At 36.6% G+C, this 18656-nt stretch overlaps 1 protein-coding gene across 1 annotated transcript in view; it reads right to left on the reverse strand.

Annotated features, from left to right (window-relative positions):
- The window catches only part of LOC150103937 (voltage-dependent calcium channel type A subunit alpha-1-like), a 1762795-nt gene that overhangs the window by 1019733 nt on the left and 724406 nt on the right, over window positions 1-18656 (reverse strand). Inside the window, exons 24-25 of the mRNA XM_090397103.1 lie at window positions 3884-4027; window positions 1489-1690 (exon numbers count right to left, since the gene is read on the reverse strand). Of these exons, the coding sequence (XP_090253229.1) occupies window positions 1489-1690; window positions 3884-4027 (346 nt within the window). The remainder of the gene's footprint in view (window positions 1-1488; window positions 1691-3883; window positions 4028-18656) is intronic.

The following is an 18656-nucleotide window of genomic DNA, read 5'->3' on the forward strand; positions in this document are numbered from 1 at the left end:
TTTATCATCATATGCTAGAGTGCTATGTGCCTGTAAATTTGCACTTCTATGGATAGAGAGGGGTAGTCACTTTGGAGATCTGAAGAAATGCATTCACTACAGTCATTATGACATTTAGATACTCTATTATACAGATATAGAAGACTACTATACAGAAGTCCATATAAGTTGGTGAGACTATTATTGGAGTCAGCAGAAGCAATAAAGCACTTTTCAAAACTTCAACAGGTAAAGCTGAATTAATCTACCCAAAACATGGGAGATGGTTATTTTAAGACCACTTCTGGTGTGAGACCATTGCCCTGCTTACTGGAGGCCTGAAGTGGCTTGAAAAAGTTTCATGTTTGGTCTCTAGAGCAGCGTTTCCAAACTATGTAAAAAATAAAGGAAAAAAAAAATATATATATATATATATATATATATATAATTGATAAAAATAGAAAACAAAATTCCTAGCTCACCCATGGCACAAAATGTACTACAGGTTTACAAATGATCTTTTGTGGATGGAAGCAACATAAAAATAAATAATAATAAAAGAAAATAAAAAAAAAGAACAAAAACACTAACTGCTATAATTTTTAATCCAGTAAAATATTATTAAATAAATATATATGAAAAAATAAATATGTGAGTTATTTTGTTCTTCTATTGTGTTTAACACTGCTAAACCTAAGATGAAGTTCTAAAGTGTTATGCTATATTGGTGGACCAATACTTTGAGTGATAGATGAGATTTAGGATCTGGAGCTAATGGTTGAAAGATAGCTAAAGTTCATTAGAGTATATTGCAAGAGTAGTAAGGATCACAATGCATTTTTTTTTTTTTTCATAAGGAGGAGGAAGCGGGGCAGAAGAAAAGAACAGTGGCAAACAGAGATACGAAGGTAGCTGTGTTACTTAAACAGAAAACCTTGATCAATCCATCTTTATATCATTATGCACATATCTGATCGCTGCATTTCTGATGTGAATGGAATGCTGAAGAAAGTTCAACAAGTAAGGCTATATCATTTGGAATGTTAGATAAAGTGATAAGGATAAGAATAAAGTGACAAGGATAAAGTGATTTTGCAAAGGATTCAGGAAAGAGTAACTAAGTAAGGCACATTGTAAAAATGTCATCTGCAGAGCCTATTGATATTAGGAAAGATTATATGATTAAGGTATTAAGGCAGGGGAGATTTAGGAAATTAAGTTGAGAGACAGAAGTTGAACCATCCTTGGAAGTCATATAAGAAAAATGTGACTAAAGGAGTGATGATCAGAATTTTTGCCTGAGTGGGTGATAATTGGAATGTATTGCCTGAGTACATGGAGAATGCAGAAAGACTAAATGAATTTTAAAGTGCAGTTTAATGAGCTTTCTGAAGTGAGGGCTTTCCATGATGAGCCTTTTGACATCATAGAGGTCTGAAACTAATAATACATTTGAAAAAAAAAAAAAAAACTTTCAAAGAACTGCAAGGCCATTAAACTGAAGCATACCTGATTTTTGTCTAAATCACCCTCTTCCAGTTCTTTTTCACCTTGTTCCTGGAAAGTGATGATAATCAAGGCCACAAAGATGTTCACGAAGAAGAAAGGAAACACAACGAAAAACACAATATAAAAGACGCTCATTTCGATTCTGTACCTGGGAAGAGGTCCAGTATCCTCATACGTTGAGTCCATTGAATTCTGAAGAACGCTGGTAATAAAAATTTAGAAACTCTTGAGAAGCTAGCTAAGAAATTTAAAAATCTAATACAATGCAAATTTAGAAAGAAAACAATATCATCATTCCATAATATAAAGCAAATTCAAAATGTAGTCTCATGTTTACTTGCTATTTATTGTAAGAAACTTCACAGTTTGTTGGTAAAAACTTTTAATTTTACTTCTTGGCTATTTATAAATGCATAGCAAAGCTTCAATAACATATGCATTTGTTTATCTATGCTAATCCCCTTCCTTACACATCCTGACTTAGTATTCGGGGCCTCCAAACCTTGAATCAAAAACTGGAAAAATCAGATATAGTTCCTTCAGTCTTTTACTTTCCTTCAAACCACTTATTACTTATTGTAAATGATGTGAAAGTTATAACCTTCAATAATGTCTCTTGACCAAATGAAGTGCCCTGTTGCACTATTTTCTTTTATTTAGTAACTGTTTGAAATCTTAAACCTTTAAAATAATTTTAATATTTATTTTTGTCTGTGTATGTGTGAGTGAGTGCATATCATTGAGATTTTTTTTATTTGTTTTATGAGTTTTGATTTATGTTGTAACATCATTTTACATTGGCATCTTGACAGGTAACAGATTAATTTGGACGAAAATTGTTGATAGGAAGTTAGTAATGACATAAATTTTTCATGTGGTACTATCATAATTGTCTGGCTACCCCTGGCTAATAAACGAGCATGTGAACAGAAATGATTATGCAATGCTGAATGCAATTTCACAAATTTCAGATTTGAATGGTTTTGTAATGACATTACACGAAGGTAATTGTGGGTCTGGGTAAAAAGGGATGTTAAATGCATGTATACGAATGGCAGAGGTATCAGAAATAAGGAAGAAGAGTTTTTGGCATTTGTCAGCTCAACATGGCCAAAAATTATATGCATCAGTGAGCCCTGATTGACAGAAAATGACATAGTTACAGGGGTAGATGCAAAGGTATTGTATTTTTAGGTAAGACAGAGAGAGAGAATAGGACAGAAGGTATTGCTGATGGTTGTAAAGAACTACAACCAAAAAATTAGAAGTTAAGGATAATTTTAGATCTCTGGAGAATAATTCCTTTGAGGCTATCTTGGTGTAGTATAGAAGCAAATAGAATAAAATATATTGTTGGTTACTGCTATAGACTAGAGGGTCCATAGGAAGATGTAGATGCCATGCATCAGCAGATTAGTGGAATGAGTGTAGGACGAACAATTATTATGGGAGACTTCAACTATGAGCACACAGACTGGAGAGAGGAAGAGGGGCATGACAAAAATGGAAGTAAGTGGAATTTAAACAGTTGCCTACTCTCAGTTGATATGTTTCATCTTCATTAATTAGTGTAGTGCCTACATGCATGTATTTTATTATTTTGTTCCCTGAAAATGGCAATTTGCTTTGCTGAATGAATGAACATTAATTTTAGTCAATATTAATTTATTTTAGTTAATATTAGTCTACATTGTAATTTTCTTAAAAAATCCAGTTATGAATAACCAACTTATAAGCCTTATCACCAGATTGTAAACAAGTTACAAACCCCAATGTTTACATTGGGTCAGGTTCAGTTTGAATCTGTGTGAATCTTCAGTTTAAACCAGTGTGAGCCAAGTACAGGATACACATCTTCCTAGTTAATGAAATCAAGTATCATTTCTGGAATGTGAAGGGAAAAAACATAACCAATATCAACAGTATTTAAAGAAGTTGGTGAACACAGGATTGCTTTTCTGTTATTCTCACTCCCTTGCACAAGCCCTTCTTATACAACTTTCAGGATTGATATTTTGTTCTCCCCTCACCACTCATCTATCAGAATTCACCAATTCTTATGCAGTATTACAATCATTATTGTAGTAGTGTCATGTGTAGTATCATGATCTCTGTTAGTCTATGGCAACAAGCATTACTATCATTACCTGGTCACAAATGTCTTATTACCGTGTATTTGGATTTTAAAGGTTGAATTATCTTTTTTTTTTAATATGTTTTTTTATAGGATTTTCCCAGAAAGTAACTAAGACAAATTAATTCAGCAAATGTAATAATTAAATAAATGAATAAAAAATAATAATAAATAAAAAATAAATAAATGTGAAATGAGTTACTTTAATATTTATTATTATAATTTATTCTCCTTACTGCCTAAAATACTGCAATATCTTACGTTGGCCATCCTTCTCCTGTCTGTACAGTAAAAAGTGTTAACATAGCTGCCATCACATCATCATAATGGAAAGCCTGATGGTCCCAATTCCGTTGTCTGACTTCAGGGGGCTTATTTTGATCGGTGAATACAAAATATTCTCCACTAAGAAAGATAAGAAATGGTAACAAAATTTTCAAAATATTTCAATATTTCTTGAGGCTACTTTATTTATTTATTTATTTGTTTACTTATTTTTTATTACAAGACAAAATTCTGAAATTTACTTGCGTACAGGGTATTTTAACATTTCTCACCTAGCTATACACACTAATAAATTAGTATAACTAATTTTCTGGTATCATACACATAAAATAAAACTTTGAATTCACAGGCTATATGGGGGGGGGATCCATTAAATCCAATCAAAAACCCATGGAATAGAAAGTACAGTATATATGACAGAGAGCATTCAGAAAGTAGCTAGACTGAAACGTTACTCAAATATAATGGTTTGATCCATGGTGTGTGTTTATGTGTGTTTCTTACCTGTTCCTAAGTTTAAGTTATAGCAGGAAGCAATACAGACTTACTGTATGAAGATAAAAGCTAAAAGACATCAAAGATAGCATAGAATACCAAGACCAAAAGTATAACTAATATTATTCAAGTATGATAAAGAGCCAAGAGGCTATTTTTCTGGCGACATAAATTAAGTTAAGGGGGATAGTAAATCCCGTATTATTTTACAGCCGGGTACGAAACTCAGAGATCGAAATCCATCGAAATGTAAGAGTTTCATGCCGAAGAACTATCGGCGAGTCCAAGCATAAGTCATCACTTGGGTAGAACAACATACAGTGAGTAGGTCTATCTACTCACTGATGAGACCTCAATAAGGGTCGAAACTGGTCTGGGTGGTGACCTCTCCTCATAATGTAAAACAGTAATACATCTCCTAGGAGCTGTGTTTTACATTATGAGAAAATATTAAGGATAGTAATTGATCTTGCTCCACCTTTGCTCCGAGTTGCCCTAGTGTTGTACTACCCAAGTGATGACTTATGCTTGGACTCGCTGATAGTTCTTCGGCATCAAACTCTTAGATTTCGATCTCCAAGTTTCATACCTGGCTATAAAATAATACAGGATTTACTATCCCCCTTAACTTAATTTATGTCACCCGAAAAATAGCCTCTTGGCTCTTTATTGTAGTAATAATAATATATGAGTACACCGGTCTGGCAATTCGTTAGTAGGGGTATATGTAAGTTCGGTTCACTTAAACCTTGATATTCCAGGTCTACCTACTCACTGACGAGACCTCAATAAGGGTCGAAACTGGTCTGGGTAGTGACCTCTCCTCATAATGTAATAATACATCTCCTAGGAGCTGCATTTTACATTATGAGAAAATATTAAGGATAGTGACAGATCTTGCTCCACCTTTGCTCCGAGTTGCCCTAGTGTTGTATTACCCAAGTGATGACTTACGCTTGGACTCGCCGATAGTTCTTCGGCATCAAACTCTTAGATTTCGATCTCCAAGTTTCGTACCTGGCTGTAAAATAATATGGGATTTATTATCCCCATTAACTTAATTATTCAGGTATACATGTAGAAAGACTTAGGTGTTAGATTAGTCATAATATTATTCATAATAATGCTTTATAAATAACTCCAAGAGAGGAAAAAATAAATTAATTCATTGAATATACTAATATTTTTCTGGTTTTCTACCCAGTGTCTTCAGAGCGCAAATTATAACTCCCACAAGCACATAAGGACTAAAGTACATCATTAGAAACAATTAAAACTGTAACTGAAACAGAATTAATGTCCTTAGATGGTTTCTCGTATGGAATAGATAACCATAAAAGTTAATTTGGAAAAGTCAAGCTATCTGATCTCAGATTGACTGTGTCTAAGATCGTTGGCAAATTAATTATTACTATTATTATTATTATCCCAAGACCACATGGAGCCAAGGACTCATACTACACCTTAAACACACTCAAATTCTCTGGAGATACCACACTCTCAGGTACCTGTGAAAATTTGGCAAGGCATTACAATCATCCACTGCTCTGCATGCAAAAAATCTGCTTCTCACATCCTCCATATACAGCTTCCAGGGATGACCTCTAGTTCTCTCCTGATCTACCATGATTCTCTGTAAAACCTCTCCAACACTGATCCTATACAACCTCTTACTAACTTCTAGGACTCTATCTTATCACCCCCCCCCTCTTCCTCCTATCCACTAGACTCTGTTAATTGCATCTTCCAATGTTTCCTCATATTCAACAGAAATCAGAATATGAGGAATCAACAGAGATCAGAAACTACCTTAGTCAGTCACCTCTGTTGAACATATCTTTGGTCTTTTGAAAACCAGGGGACAAATCTGTGCACAGTGGCCTAATCAAAGCCTTATACAATGGAACAAGAACCTCCTTACTTCTAGAAGTCAGTGTCCTCCACATCATTCCCAAAATACTTTGTGTTGTCTTCACAATTTTAGAATTCTTTCCCTAAATTTCAGACCCTTATCCGCTATCAACCCAAAATTTCTTATTTCCTCCGCATTCAACAATATATTCCTGCCAAGCATAAATTCTACAACCCATCTTTGTTTCCCAAATTTTAAAACCTCACATTCTGCAACTTTCAATGCACATCCCTATTCCCATGCCCATTCACTTAATCTATTCAAGTCTTTTTGTAAGGCCACGACATCTTCTCTTCACTTCATAGTTCATCCAAACTTTGTATCTTATGCAAACAACTGAATATTCCCACCCAAATACCAGTATCATTAACATATAGGATAAACAGCAATGGCCATAAAATGGATCCCTGAGATACACCTCTATCTCTTCCTGAATATTGTTCCCCCATACACAACTTGCTGATACCTATCAGATAGCCAGTTTCTGATCCAATGCACTAATCTAATATCCGACCCCATCCACTCTAGTTTGAATATCAAATTATCATGCGGTAATCTATCAAAAGCCTTTGCGAAATCTAAGTATACTACTTTGTATCCCTCTCCTCCATCCAAGAAAGCTGTCACCTGATTGTAATAAGTAGATTACTAAAACATGATCTACCTTGAGCAAATCCATGCTGTCCATCAAAGATAATAGCTTTGTTCTCAACCCATTTCTGGCTGCTAGTTCTCACCAGCTTCAACAACTTCACCACAACATCTGACACACAGGTAGGCCTATAACTGGATGCTTGAGTTCTATCGCCTCCCTTATGTAGTGGCACAATCTCACCCTCTTAAAACTCCTTTGGAACTCGACCTAGTGCAAGACTCATATTAAAAATATGTCAAGCAGATGTCAAACTTATAGCACATTCCTTCAAAATTCATGGTGATACATTATCAAGTTCTACAGCCTTATTAACATCAAGTTTGCTCAATTCCCCATATAGCTCTTGCCCACTTACATTAAGTCTCTCCTCCTCATTATAAATTGCTCTCAAACTCTCCAAGATGTCACATTCACAAAAATGAAAGACCCTTATGAACTGTTCATTAGGTATCTCCACTATATCTTATGCAGAAGTTGTTTTTATTACTATTTCTCCAATCAATGCCATCCTTCCATAATCATTCTTTTTTTGCTGGCTACATATTAAAAGAACTCTCAAGGATTTTTTTGGCTTCATTAGCTAACTGCTGCTCATACTTCACTTTTGCTACCCTTACAAACCAATTTACCTACCTTATTTAACCTTCTGACCCTTGGAATACATTTAGACATTGCTTCTACTAGATAGTTTTTGAATATCTCCCAAGCTGCAGTGATCTCTTTTCCAGCTAACTCCTCATTCCATGCTACACCTGCAATCTGCAACCACTTAGGTAATCACTTCATGATCACTCTTGCCAAATTGAGACTGACTTGACACCTTATTTATAATTACATCCTCTGATGAGATGATCAAATCCAAGACCCTCAATCCTCGTGTGCCCTCTGTTACATACCATCTGAGGTACTTGTCCCTCAAACACAAAAGAAATTCATTTTCTTTACTTCCAGTTGCTATCTCGTCATCCCAGTCTATATTACCATAATTAAAATAGCACAAAAGGATCACCCTTTTCTTGTTTGCTTGGCTAATTTGATTAAACTTTTCATAGTCACTACCATCCACATTACCTGATGGTAATGTGGATGATAAACACATCCAATAAGTATTTCATTCTATTCACCATACTGCCTCAAAACCACTGGCAGTATTTTCCTCTTGCTTCTCTACTTTGTATGGACATAACTCTTTCTCTATTATTAATAGCGCCCCCCCCCCTCCATTTTTACCTTTTTTATCCTCACGAAACACATCATACTCTTCCATCTCTATTCCTGTCAGGATGTCATCCTCATCCAACCATGTCTCACTTATTTCAACAATTTTTGGGTGAACAGAATCAACAATTAATGCTACCATTAGATTTTGAAAAGTGTTTCTTACACTTCTAGCATTTGTATACAAACACAGCAGCTTATTCCTGGATCTATTCCTAGTTACACTGATACTACTTATTTGATGTGACTTCTCCATGCTTAACTCAAGCCATTTTTTTTTCTCCTGATTCAGCTTAGAACCGTCTTCAAATTCAACTGTTTTCCCTTGATCCCAGGACATCCCCTTCCCTTTTTTTTTATTTACACATGCATTCACACCCTTTTGGAGCATCTACCTTTCTCACGCTGTGTTCCTCTGTCCACCCTGAGCCTCCTTGTTTCCCTGTTTGTCTTGCACACCTGTTCTCTCACTCTCTATACTAATGCTACTCACTTCTTCATTCATAACCCCCACTTCAATCTCTCCTGTCTTAACCTCCTGTTCCTTCACATTGCTTCCCACTTGATCAGATTTATTCTCTGCACTCGCTTCTCTACCATCCAGCAACAGCAGTCTCTCCAAGTGACTCACAGCAAAACCCCTCAAATACAGTCCATTGCTCCTATACAGTTCACTTCATCCTTTCTCCTCACACATTGCCACTAATATATCATTCATAATCCTTGCTCTTCATCTCATCTCACTCTGTCATATCTGAACAACATGCTTAATATCATTCTTATCACACAATGCTCTTTTATCCATCTCAATAACCTCCTGCTATCCAAATTGACATATTCTTTGTTCAGAGTCAAGTAATTTGTACCCAATACAGCTACCAATTCTTTTGCTTTCTTACTTCTCATATCTAATGCCTCAATCACTCTACTCATTCTATCTCTAGTAAAACACACTTTCTCCATCCTCTCGTCTCAGACTCCTTTAATAATGGAACCATATTTGTTAAAGTTGGCGAGTGCTTCATAGCAGATGCTAATTCTAAAAAAAACACAAAAAACTAAGATCTACAGTGACTATTATGTAATATCAAGGTCTTTTTCCACTTGGTCTGCTAGTATATGGAATTACTACACAGATGACTATGAATGTAATTTTTGTGTTCTTCAAGGTTGATGTTAGCTGAACTAACGTTCTGTTCAAATTACATTACATTACAGGCACAAGAAACTTTATACACTCCAGGATATACAAGAGTATGAAGTTGATCTTTAGAAAAATGGATGAAGGTCATTAGATGAATGAATGATTTGAAAGTGGCATGGAGATCATATTTGCACAGAACTTTAGCTATCTTTTGTAATATACCCTTAATATATTGGATGGGAATAGTTTTGACAGTAGACACAGCCCCACCTTAGAACTAGCCAAATATTTACCTAAATTACTTTTCCCCCTCAAAAGAAACTCTCGCTCTTTTATTAAAAGTTCATTGCACTGCTTTATAACATTCATAAAAAATTTAACTTTGACAGATTCTGATATCATAGTCAGCCTTGACATTACTTCACTTTTCACTAATGTACCTTTGGCAAAGACCCTTGACCTCATTAAGTAACAAATCCCCTCTGATATAAATGAATTATTCATATTCACTATTTATTCTGGTTAAATCTTATGAAAAGGAGAAATATATAGACAGCTCGAAGTTACTGCTATGGGTCCCCCCCCACCCTCCCCCAATAGCCAAATTCTACATGGAACATTTTTAAAACCAAACACTTAACACAACTACACTCAAACTAGTGATCTGTCTGTACTATTCTGATGATGTGTTTGTTATTTGGCCTCATAGCCCTAAAGCATTATATATATTTTAGCAGATCTCAATAGCCAGCATCCTAAATTAAACTTCACAACAGAAAAATAAAGTAAGAATTATTTTCCCTTTCTGGATGGCTCATTTTCTTTTTTGTCATTTACAGAAAAGTCCACACACACATACAATGTGTGTGTGGACTTTTCTGTAAATGTAGATGGTATATGAAGCTATTTAAATAGGGAATCACACCAAATCCCCTTCCCAAACGTTTGGCATCCTCAAAACATTTACTCACTGAGCCAGGAGTATTTGTTCATGACACAGACCTTAAAACTGAGCTCAGGGACCTTTGCAACACCTTTCTATCTAATGGCTACAGCCCATATAAAATAGAAAAAATACCGTATGCACCCCCCTCCCATCTCTCCTACAACCAAAACACACAATCACAGCAAAAATATTCCCATCCCATATATTAAAAGTACATCAGAAAAGATAGCTAAGTTCTCTGCAATATGATCTCCATGATACCTTTCAAACTACTTATTCTGCTAGCTATGTCCATCCATTCTGCTGAACATTATCTTCCTTCTATTGCACATCCTGGAGTGTATAAAGTTTCTTGTGTAATTTTGCCAACTTTGAGCAGACTGGTAGATCAGTTAACATCTGCTTAGAAAAACACCAAAATTACATCCATGGTGATTTATATGGCAAGTTGCAACTAGTAGACAAGTCTCTGGATATGCTTCCACATAGGATTATGTGGAAGAAGACACTGTTACTACACATACGTCACTATAGGTCTGCCTATAGTGACTATAGGATAGGATAGACTGACTTTTCCAAATGAACTTTATGATTATATGGCCAATAGAGTGCCATGTTAGAACATTAGTTCTGTTTCAGTTACAATTTGAATTGTTTCTAATGATTTATTTTAGTGTGCATGTTTGTCACAGACCTTGAATCTCCAAGAGGATGTGAGAGTATGTGTAGAAAGGAAAGGAATCAGAAGACCTGGGATCAAGAGGAAACAGTTGGAATTGAATAGGATTATAAAATGAATAAGCAGAAAGAGAAATATCCCCAGTCGAGCATAGAGAGATCACATCAAATGAGTCGTATCAGTGGAACTGGCTTTAGATCCAGGAGTGAGCTGTTGTGTTTGTATACAATGCTAGAAGTGTAAGAAACAAGGCAGATGAAATGGTTGCACTAATTGAGTCTGTTCACTCAAAAATTGTTGGAATAAATGAAACAGTTAGATGAGGACGACATCCTGACAGGAATAGAGATGGAAGGGTATTTGATGTGTTTTGTGAGGATAGAAGGGTAAAAAGGGAGGGGAAGTGCTACTGATAATAGAGAAAGAGTTATGCCCATAGTAGAGATGCAAGAGGGAAATAGCAGTGGTTTTGAGGCAGTATGGTGTGAGATAGAGGTAAATGGAATGAAATACTTGGTTGGATGTTGTTATAGACCAGGAAATCTGGATGGTAGTGACTATGAAATATATAATCAAATTAGCCAAGCAAGTAAGAAAAGAGTGATTATTATGGGCAATTTTAATTATGGCAATATAGACTGGAATGATGAGATAGCAACTGGAAGTAAAGAAAATGAGTCTTGAGTTTTCGAGGGATAACTACCTCAGACAGTATGTAACAGAGGGCACACGAGGACTGAGGGTCTTGGATTTGGTCATCTCATCAGAGGATGTAATTATAAATGTGGTGTCTGGGAAGACACACGTGCGGGAAGGCTTACGTGGTCGTCATACATTTTAACAGTATAGATGAGAAAACACAGACTGATAAGAAAATATGCCCTATTCAAAATAGAGCGTAGGGGTATACCTTGTTGTGAATTTTTGGTGCTCCATATCAGGGGTGTTTAAACATGGAAGAGCTTGGGTTTGTTAACTGTTTCTTTAGGCCAGGAAGTGATTTTGTTCAATTTGGCAAATTGAACAAAGTCACTTGACTTGGGAGTAATGGCAAAATAATGGCTTCTGCTGAATGTGGAATATACAACCTGCCTCCAGCAACAGCCAATAACATTCGGTTAGATGTAGCCAACATTCTAATCCATTCTAACCCTCCCAAAAATAATATCCCACATAAAGAAATCATTGCTCTAAAAGAGCTACACAATAATAACCACATTATCATAACCAAAGCAAACAAAGGGAACACAACTGTGATAATGATTTCAACAGAATATGAAAGCAAAATACACACACTTCTCCAAGATCAGCCAACATACCAAATTATAGATTGGGATCCCAAAAACTCGCAAAAGAATAAGGCATGCAAATTATTGAACAAAGTCACTTCCTTCTAAAGAAAGAGTTAACAACCTGAAGGCCTTCCATGTTAAAACACCCAGGATATATGGAGTACCAAAATTTGACAAACAAGGTACCCTTATGCCCTATTGTGGATAATATAAACAGTTCCACATATAAATTTGCTAGACATTTAGCCAAACTACTAGCCACTCTCACAATCAATTCTCCCTCTTTTGTTAAAAATTCTACCCACCTAAAAAGTATTTTAGAAAACCATACCTTATAAAGTTCAGACATAATGGTGAGTTTTGATATCACCTCACTATTCACAAATGTACCATTTAATTGAAATCCTTGATTTACTAAAGTCGCAATTTCCCCCTTGATATATTTCAACTATTTAAATTCACAGTACAGGCAGGTCATTTTATATGTAAAGAAAAATATACAAACAATTAGATGGGACAGCTATGGGCTTCCCCATTTCTCTCCTTCCCCTTAGCCAGCTTCTACATAGAACACTTGGAAAAGCTAGCTATAAATATAGCCATGCTCAAACCAAGGCTTTGGCTATGCTAGGTTGATGATGTGTTTGCTATTTGGACACATAGCCCAGACACATTCGAAACATTCTTAGTGCATTTAAATAGCCAGCACCCAAAAATCCACTTTACAATGGAACTGAAAGCTAATGATTGTCTGTCCTTCCTGGATACACTACTCACACATCTTTCAGATGGTTTCTTATCATTCTCAGTTTATAGAAAATCCACACATACAGGGAGATATTTACACAAACAATCACACCATCACCCATCTCAACAATATCTCCCTGTATGTGTGGATTTTCTATAAACTGAGAATGATAAGGAACGAGGAGGCTCAGAGTGGACAAAGGAACATAGTGTGAGAAAGGTAGATGTGTCAAGAGGATGTGAATGCATGTGTAGACAAAAAAAAAGGGCAGGGGATGACCCGGGATCAAGGGGGAAAACAGCTAGTTCTAAGAAGAAGAAGGTTCTAAGATGAATAAGGAGAAAAAAAATGGCTCGAGTTAAGCATGGAGAAGTCACATCAAATAAGTGGTGTCAGTGGAACTAGCTACAGATCCAGGAATAAGCTGCTGTGTTTTTTCCTTTAGTGTTACTATGTGATCAGCATTCATTTTGCACAAATTATGGACTCGACAACCATGTTATAAATAATTATTTTAATTTCTCAACGTTTCGACCTTCATATTAGAATCATATGAAGAATCATAATCATATAAGAGATAAGCTAAAGCTAAATTACATTTCACATAGTATGCTGAGGAGACAATGATTTTGAAGGGATTTTGATTGTGTGAAGTGTCTGTCATGCCTTAGTAATTTACTAACTTTTTATAATGTAGTTACAGCTTAGTTCGATATAGGAAATGGCTACACAATGATTCTGCTGGATTTTGCAAAAGGCATTTGACAGAATACTGCTGTGTTTATATACAAATGCTAGAAATGTAAGAAAAACTTTTCACAAATCAAATGGTTGCATTAGTTGAATCTGTTCACTCAAAAATTGTTGGAATAAGTGGGATATGGTTGGATAGGATGACAACCTGACAGGAATAGAGATGGAAGGTATGATATGTTTTGTGAAGATAGAAGGGGTAAAAAGGGAGGGTGAGTGCTACTGAAGATAGAGAAAGAGTTAAGTCCATACAAAGAGAGAAGCTGAGAATGAAATAGTGGCAGCGATATTTCATATCACTACCATCCTGGTAATGTGGATGATAGTGATATGAAATGTATAATTAAATTAGCCAAGCAAATAAGAAAAGGATGATCACTATGGGTGATTTTAATTATAGCAATATAAACTGGGATGATTAGATAGCAACTGAAAGTAAAGAAAATGACTTTCTTGAGTTTTTGAGAGACAGCTACCTCAGACAGTATGTAACAGAGGACACATGAGGATTGAGGGTCTTGGATTAGATTTTCTCATCAGAGAATGTAATTATAAATGTGATGTCATATCACCCTCCAGTTGGTGAGAGTGACGATGAAGTGCTTTCCTTGGTGGTTGCCAGCAATGTGAGGATCTCTGTGAGAAAAAGGTATATGTGGAACTAAAAGGCTGGTGATCATGAGGAGCTCAGGTGACAGATTGCAGGTGTAGCATGGAATGAGGTGTTAGCTGGAAAAGAGATCAATGCATCTTTTGGAATATTCAAGAACTACATAGTAGAAGCAATGTCTAAATGTATTTCTGGGGGGGGGGGGCAGAAGGTTAAATACAGTAGGTGTGAAATAGATGAATGAAGAGATTAAGCATGCGTTACAGAGGAAAGGGCATTTTCGAGGCACCATTAATGAGTCTTGCACTGGATCGAGTTACAAAGGAGTGGAATGAGAGCAAGATTGTGTCCCTTCCTAAGGGGGATAATAGATCTCAAGCATCAAATTATAGGCTTATTTGTGTGTCAGATGTTGTGCTTAAGGTGTTGGAAAAGCTGGTGAGAACTAGGATCCAGAATTGGCTTGACAACAATGGTATTACTTTTGATGTACAACATGGATTTGCTAAAGGGAGGTCATGTTTTAGTAATCTACTTACTTATTATTAGAATAAGTTGACAGCTTCATTAGACAGAGGAGAGGAACACAATGTAGTATACTTAGATTTTGCAATGGCTTGATAACTTTTTATTAACACATGATAACTTGATAGTCAAACTAGAATGGATGGGGTTAGATATTAGATTAGTGCATTGGATCGAAGACTGGTTATGTATGGGGGAGCAATATTCTGAAAGAAGAAAGTCACTAGTGGTGTGCCTCAGTGGTGTTTTCGGGCTATTGCTGTTTAACCTGTATGTTAATGATATTGATGAGGATTTGATGGGGATATTCAGTTGTTTGCAGATGATGCAAATTTGGAACGAACAATGAAGTGTAGAGAATATGTGGCCTTAGTAGAAGACTGGAATACATTGAGTGAATGGTTACAAGAATGGGGATGGGATGCAATTTCAATGTTGCAAAATGTAAGGTTTTAAATTTTGGAAAAGAAAGATGGGATGTAGAATTTACACTTGGTGGGGGATAAACTATTGGTGGTGGAGGAAATAAGAGATCTTTCGGTGATAGTGGATAAATTGTTCTCCACATTATAATACCTTATATTTTACTGCTATCCCCACTCTCTTGCCCATTCACTCAGTCTATTTACTCAGTCACCCATATCTTTTGCATTGTGTGCAAACAACTGTATATTGACATTTGAACTTCCCAAATATAATTAAAATACAGGTTAAACAGCAATGGCCCTAATACAAACCTATGCCGGCAAAGGTTGGCCGATTGGTAGAGCCTCTGCTACTAATGGCTCAGTTAAGTAAGTTTGAGCACAGTTAGTAGTTGGAAGGGAACAAAGAGTCTTTGGACTCCCTGGAGGTGTCAAATAATAATAATAATAATAATGAAGCACATTATTAGTGACTTTTCACTTCTGGGATATTTCTCCATCATACACAATTTGTTGATTCCTATCAGACAGCCATTCTCCAATCCAATTCACTAGTTTAATGTCCAACTCCAACCACTATTTTGACTATCAACTTATCAGGTGGTAATCAATCAAAATCTTTTCAAGGTCTAACTATTCTAGTGTGTATTCATCACCCTAATCGCATGCTGCTGTCACCTTATGGTAATAAGTAAATAGATTACTATAACATAACCTCCCTTTAGCAAATTCGTGCTGTCCATCAAAGAAAACATCATTGTTGTCAACCCAATTCTGGATCCTGATTCTCACCAGCCTTTCCAACATTTTAACCAAAACACCTGACACACGGATTGGCCTATAATTTGATGCTTAAATTCTTCACTTCATTTATGAAGCAGTACGATTTTGCCTTCCTTCCACTCCTTTGGAACTTAATGCAATATAAGACTCATATTAAACCAATATGTCAAGGCAAATGTCAACTCCAACAGCTATATTATTATTATTATTCAGGCCTCCATGGAGTCAAAAGACTCATCGTGGGAGGTCCTTCCTAAGAACCTAAAGTCTGTCAAGACTCATCGAGGGGAGGTTCCCCCCCCCCTAAGTCTATCATAAACACAAAGTCTATCATACCACTCCTTAAACTCACTGACCGTTCTCGCTCTCACCACTCCATCAGGCAACACATTCCACGGTTCAACCACCCTCCACGCAAAGAAACCACTCCTCACCCTCTTGCTCACAGTTCCCTTTCGTAACTTCCAGGGATGGCCTCTTGTCATCACTCCTTCCCGCTGCTCAACCAAGTGAAAGAACTCCCCAGTGTCTATCCTGTAACCACCTCTCAACAGTTTAAAAGTCTCAATCATATCACCTCTCCTCCTTCTTCTATCCACCAAACTCTGCAGTCCACATTCCCTCAGCCGATCCTCATAACTATCATTGTACAGTCCTGAAACCATCTTTGCCATCCGTCTTCGTATCCTTTCCACAGTTAATTTATCCCCTTCAAATCCTGGGGACCAAATCTGAGAACAATAGTCCAAGTGTGGTGTGATCAGAGACTTGTACAACAGAATGATAACCCTCTTATCTCTGCAGGTCAGTGTCCTTATCAAAATTGCAGCAATCTTCTGTGTTACCTTCACCACCTTTGCAATATGTCCCCTAAACTTCAGGTTTCTATCAATCATCAACTCCAGATCTCTTGTCTCCCCTACTTCCTCCAGTATAACTCCTCCCATAGAGTATGCAGCATCCCATCGATGTTTCCCAAACCTCAAGACCTTACATTTTGCTGCATTAAACTGACACACCCATTCATTTGCCCATCTATCTATCTTATTCAAATCCTCTTGCAGGCCTACCACATCTGCACTATTACTAATAATCCTTCCTAGCTTCGCATCATCTGCAAACAACTGAATATCCCCCTGCAATGCACTGATTATGTCATTGATATAAAGGTTAAACAATATAGGTCCCAGTATTGAGCCCTGTGGGACCCTACTTGTAACCTTCTGTCTCCTTGAAATTGCCCCACCATACACAACTCTCTGATACCTATCAGACAGCCAATCCTGAATCCAGTTGACCATTCTGACATCTAGACCCATGTGCTGCAACGTAAATATCAGCTTATCATGTGGCACCCTGTCAAATGCCTTTGCTAAGTCTAATAAAATTGCAGTATATGCCTTTCCCTCATCTAATGTTCTTGTAACTTTATTATAAAAGGCTAGCATATTGCTAAAACAAGAGCGCCCTTTCACAAATCCATGTTGATTCTCACAGATAACATTACCCTCATCTGTCCAATGCTGTATAAGGTCCCTCACTACTTTATGTAAGATCTTAACAACTAGTGATGACACACAGACTGGCCTATAATTAGGCACTTCCAGTCTGTTACCACCCTTATGCAATGGCACTATCTTACCTTCCTTCCATTCCCTGGGCACCTTTGCTGAAGCCAGACTTTCATTGAAAAGCCAGGTTAAAGGCACTGTCAGTTCCCTAGCACATTCTCTCAAAACTCGTGGTGAAATACCATCCAGTCCCATATATCAAATTTGCTTAATTCCCCATATACCTCTTCCTCACTCACAGTCATTATCTTCTCATCATCCATTGCTCTCAAACTCTCCATAATGTCACATTCACAAGGATGAAAGACCTCTATGAACTGCTCATTAAATATCTGAAATATATCCTTCACAGCAGTTGTCCTTATACCATTTTAATCAATCAAATCCATCCTACCATAATCATTCTTATTTTTCCTGGCTACATATCCAAAGAACTCCCTAGGATTTTTTTGGCTTCATTAACTAACTGCTGCTCATACTGTACTTTTGCTACCCTTACCCACCAAGTCACTCTCCTTGCCTGTTCTCTGTATTTATCACAAAGTTGATTATTACCACTCCTCTTATGTTGCCTCTATAATGCCTTTTTCGCTATATTGCATGCTTAGTATCTTCATTCATACATTTCACACCTACCTTAATTAACTTTCTGACCTTTGGAATACATTTAAACATTTCTTCTACTAGACAGTTCTTGAATATCACTCAAGCAGCATTGATCACCTTTTCAACCAACTTCTCATTCCATGCTACAGCTGCAAGCTATTTGCTGAGTTTCTCATAATCACCAGCCTTGTAGTTCCATATACATCCTTTCTTCATGGAAGTCCTCACATGGATGGCAATCAGTCAGGTCATCCCTTCATGGTTACTCTCACCAACATTTGCTATCTCATTTATAATAGCATCCCTTGATGTGATGATTAAACCCAAGACCATCAAAGCTTGTGTGCCCTCTGTTACATATTGTGTGAGGTAGTTGTTGCTCAAAAA

The sequence above is a fragment of the Typopeltis vanoorti genome, chromosome 8, assembly GCF_054136105.1.
Source record: "Typopeltis vanoorti isolate ZY-2024b chromosome 8, IOZ_Tvanoo_1.0, whole genome shotgun sequence".
Taxonomy (NCBI): Eukaryota; Metazoa; Arthropoda; class Arachnida; order Uropygi; family Thelyphonidae; genus Typopeltis; species Typopeltis vanoorti.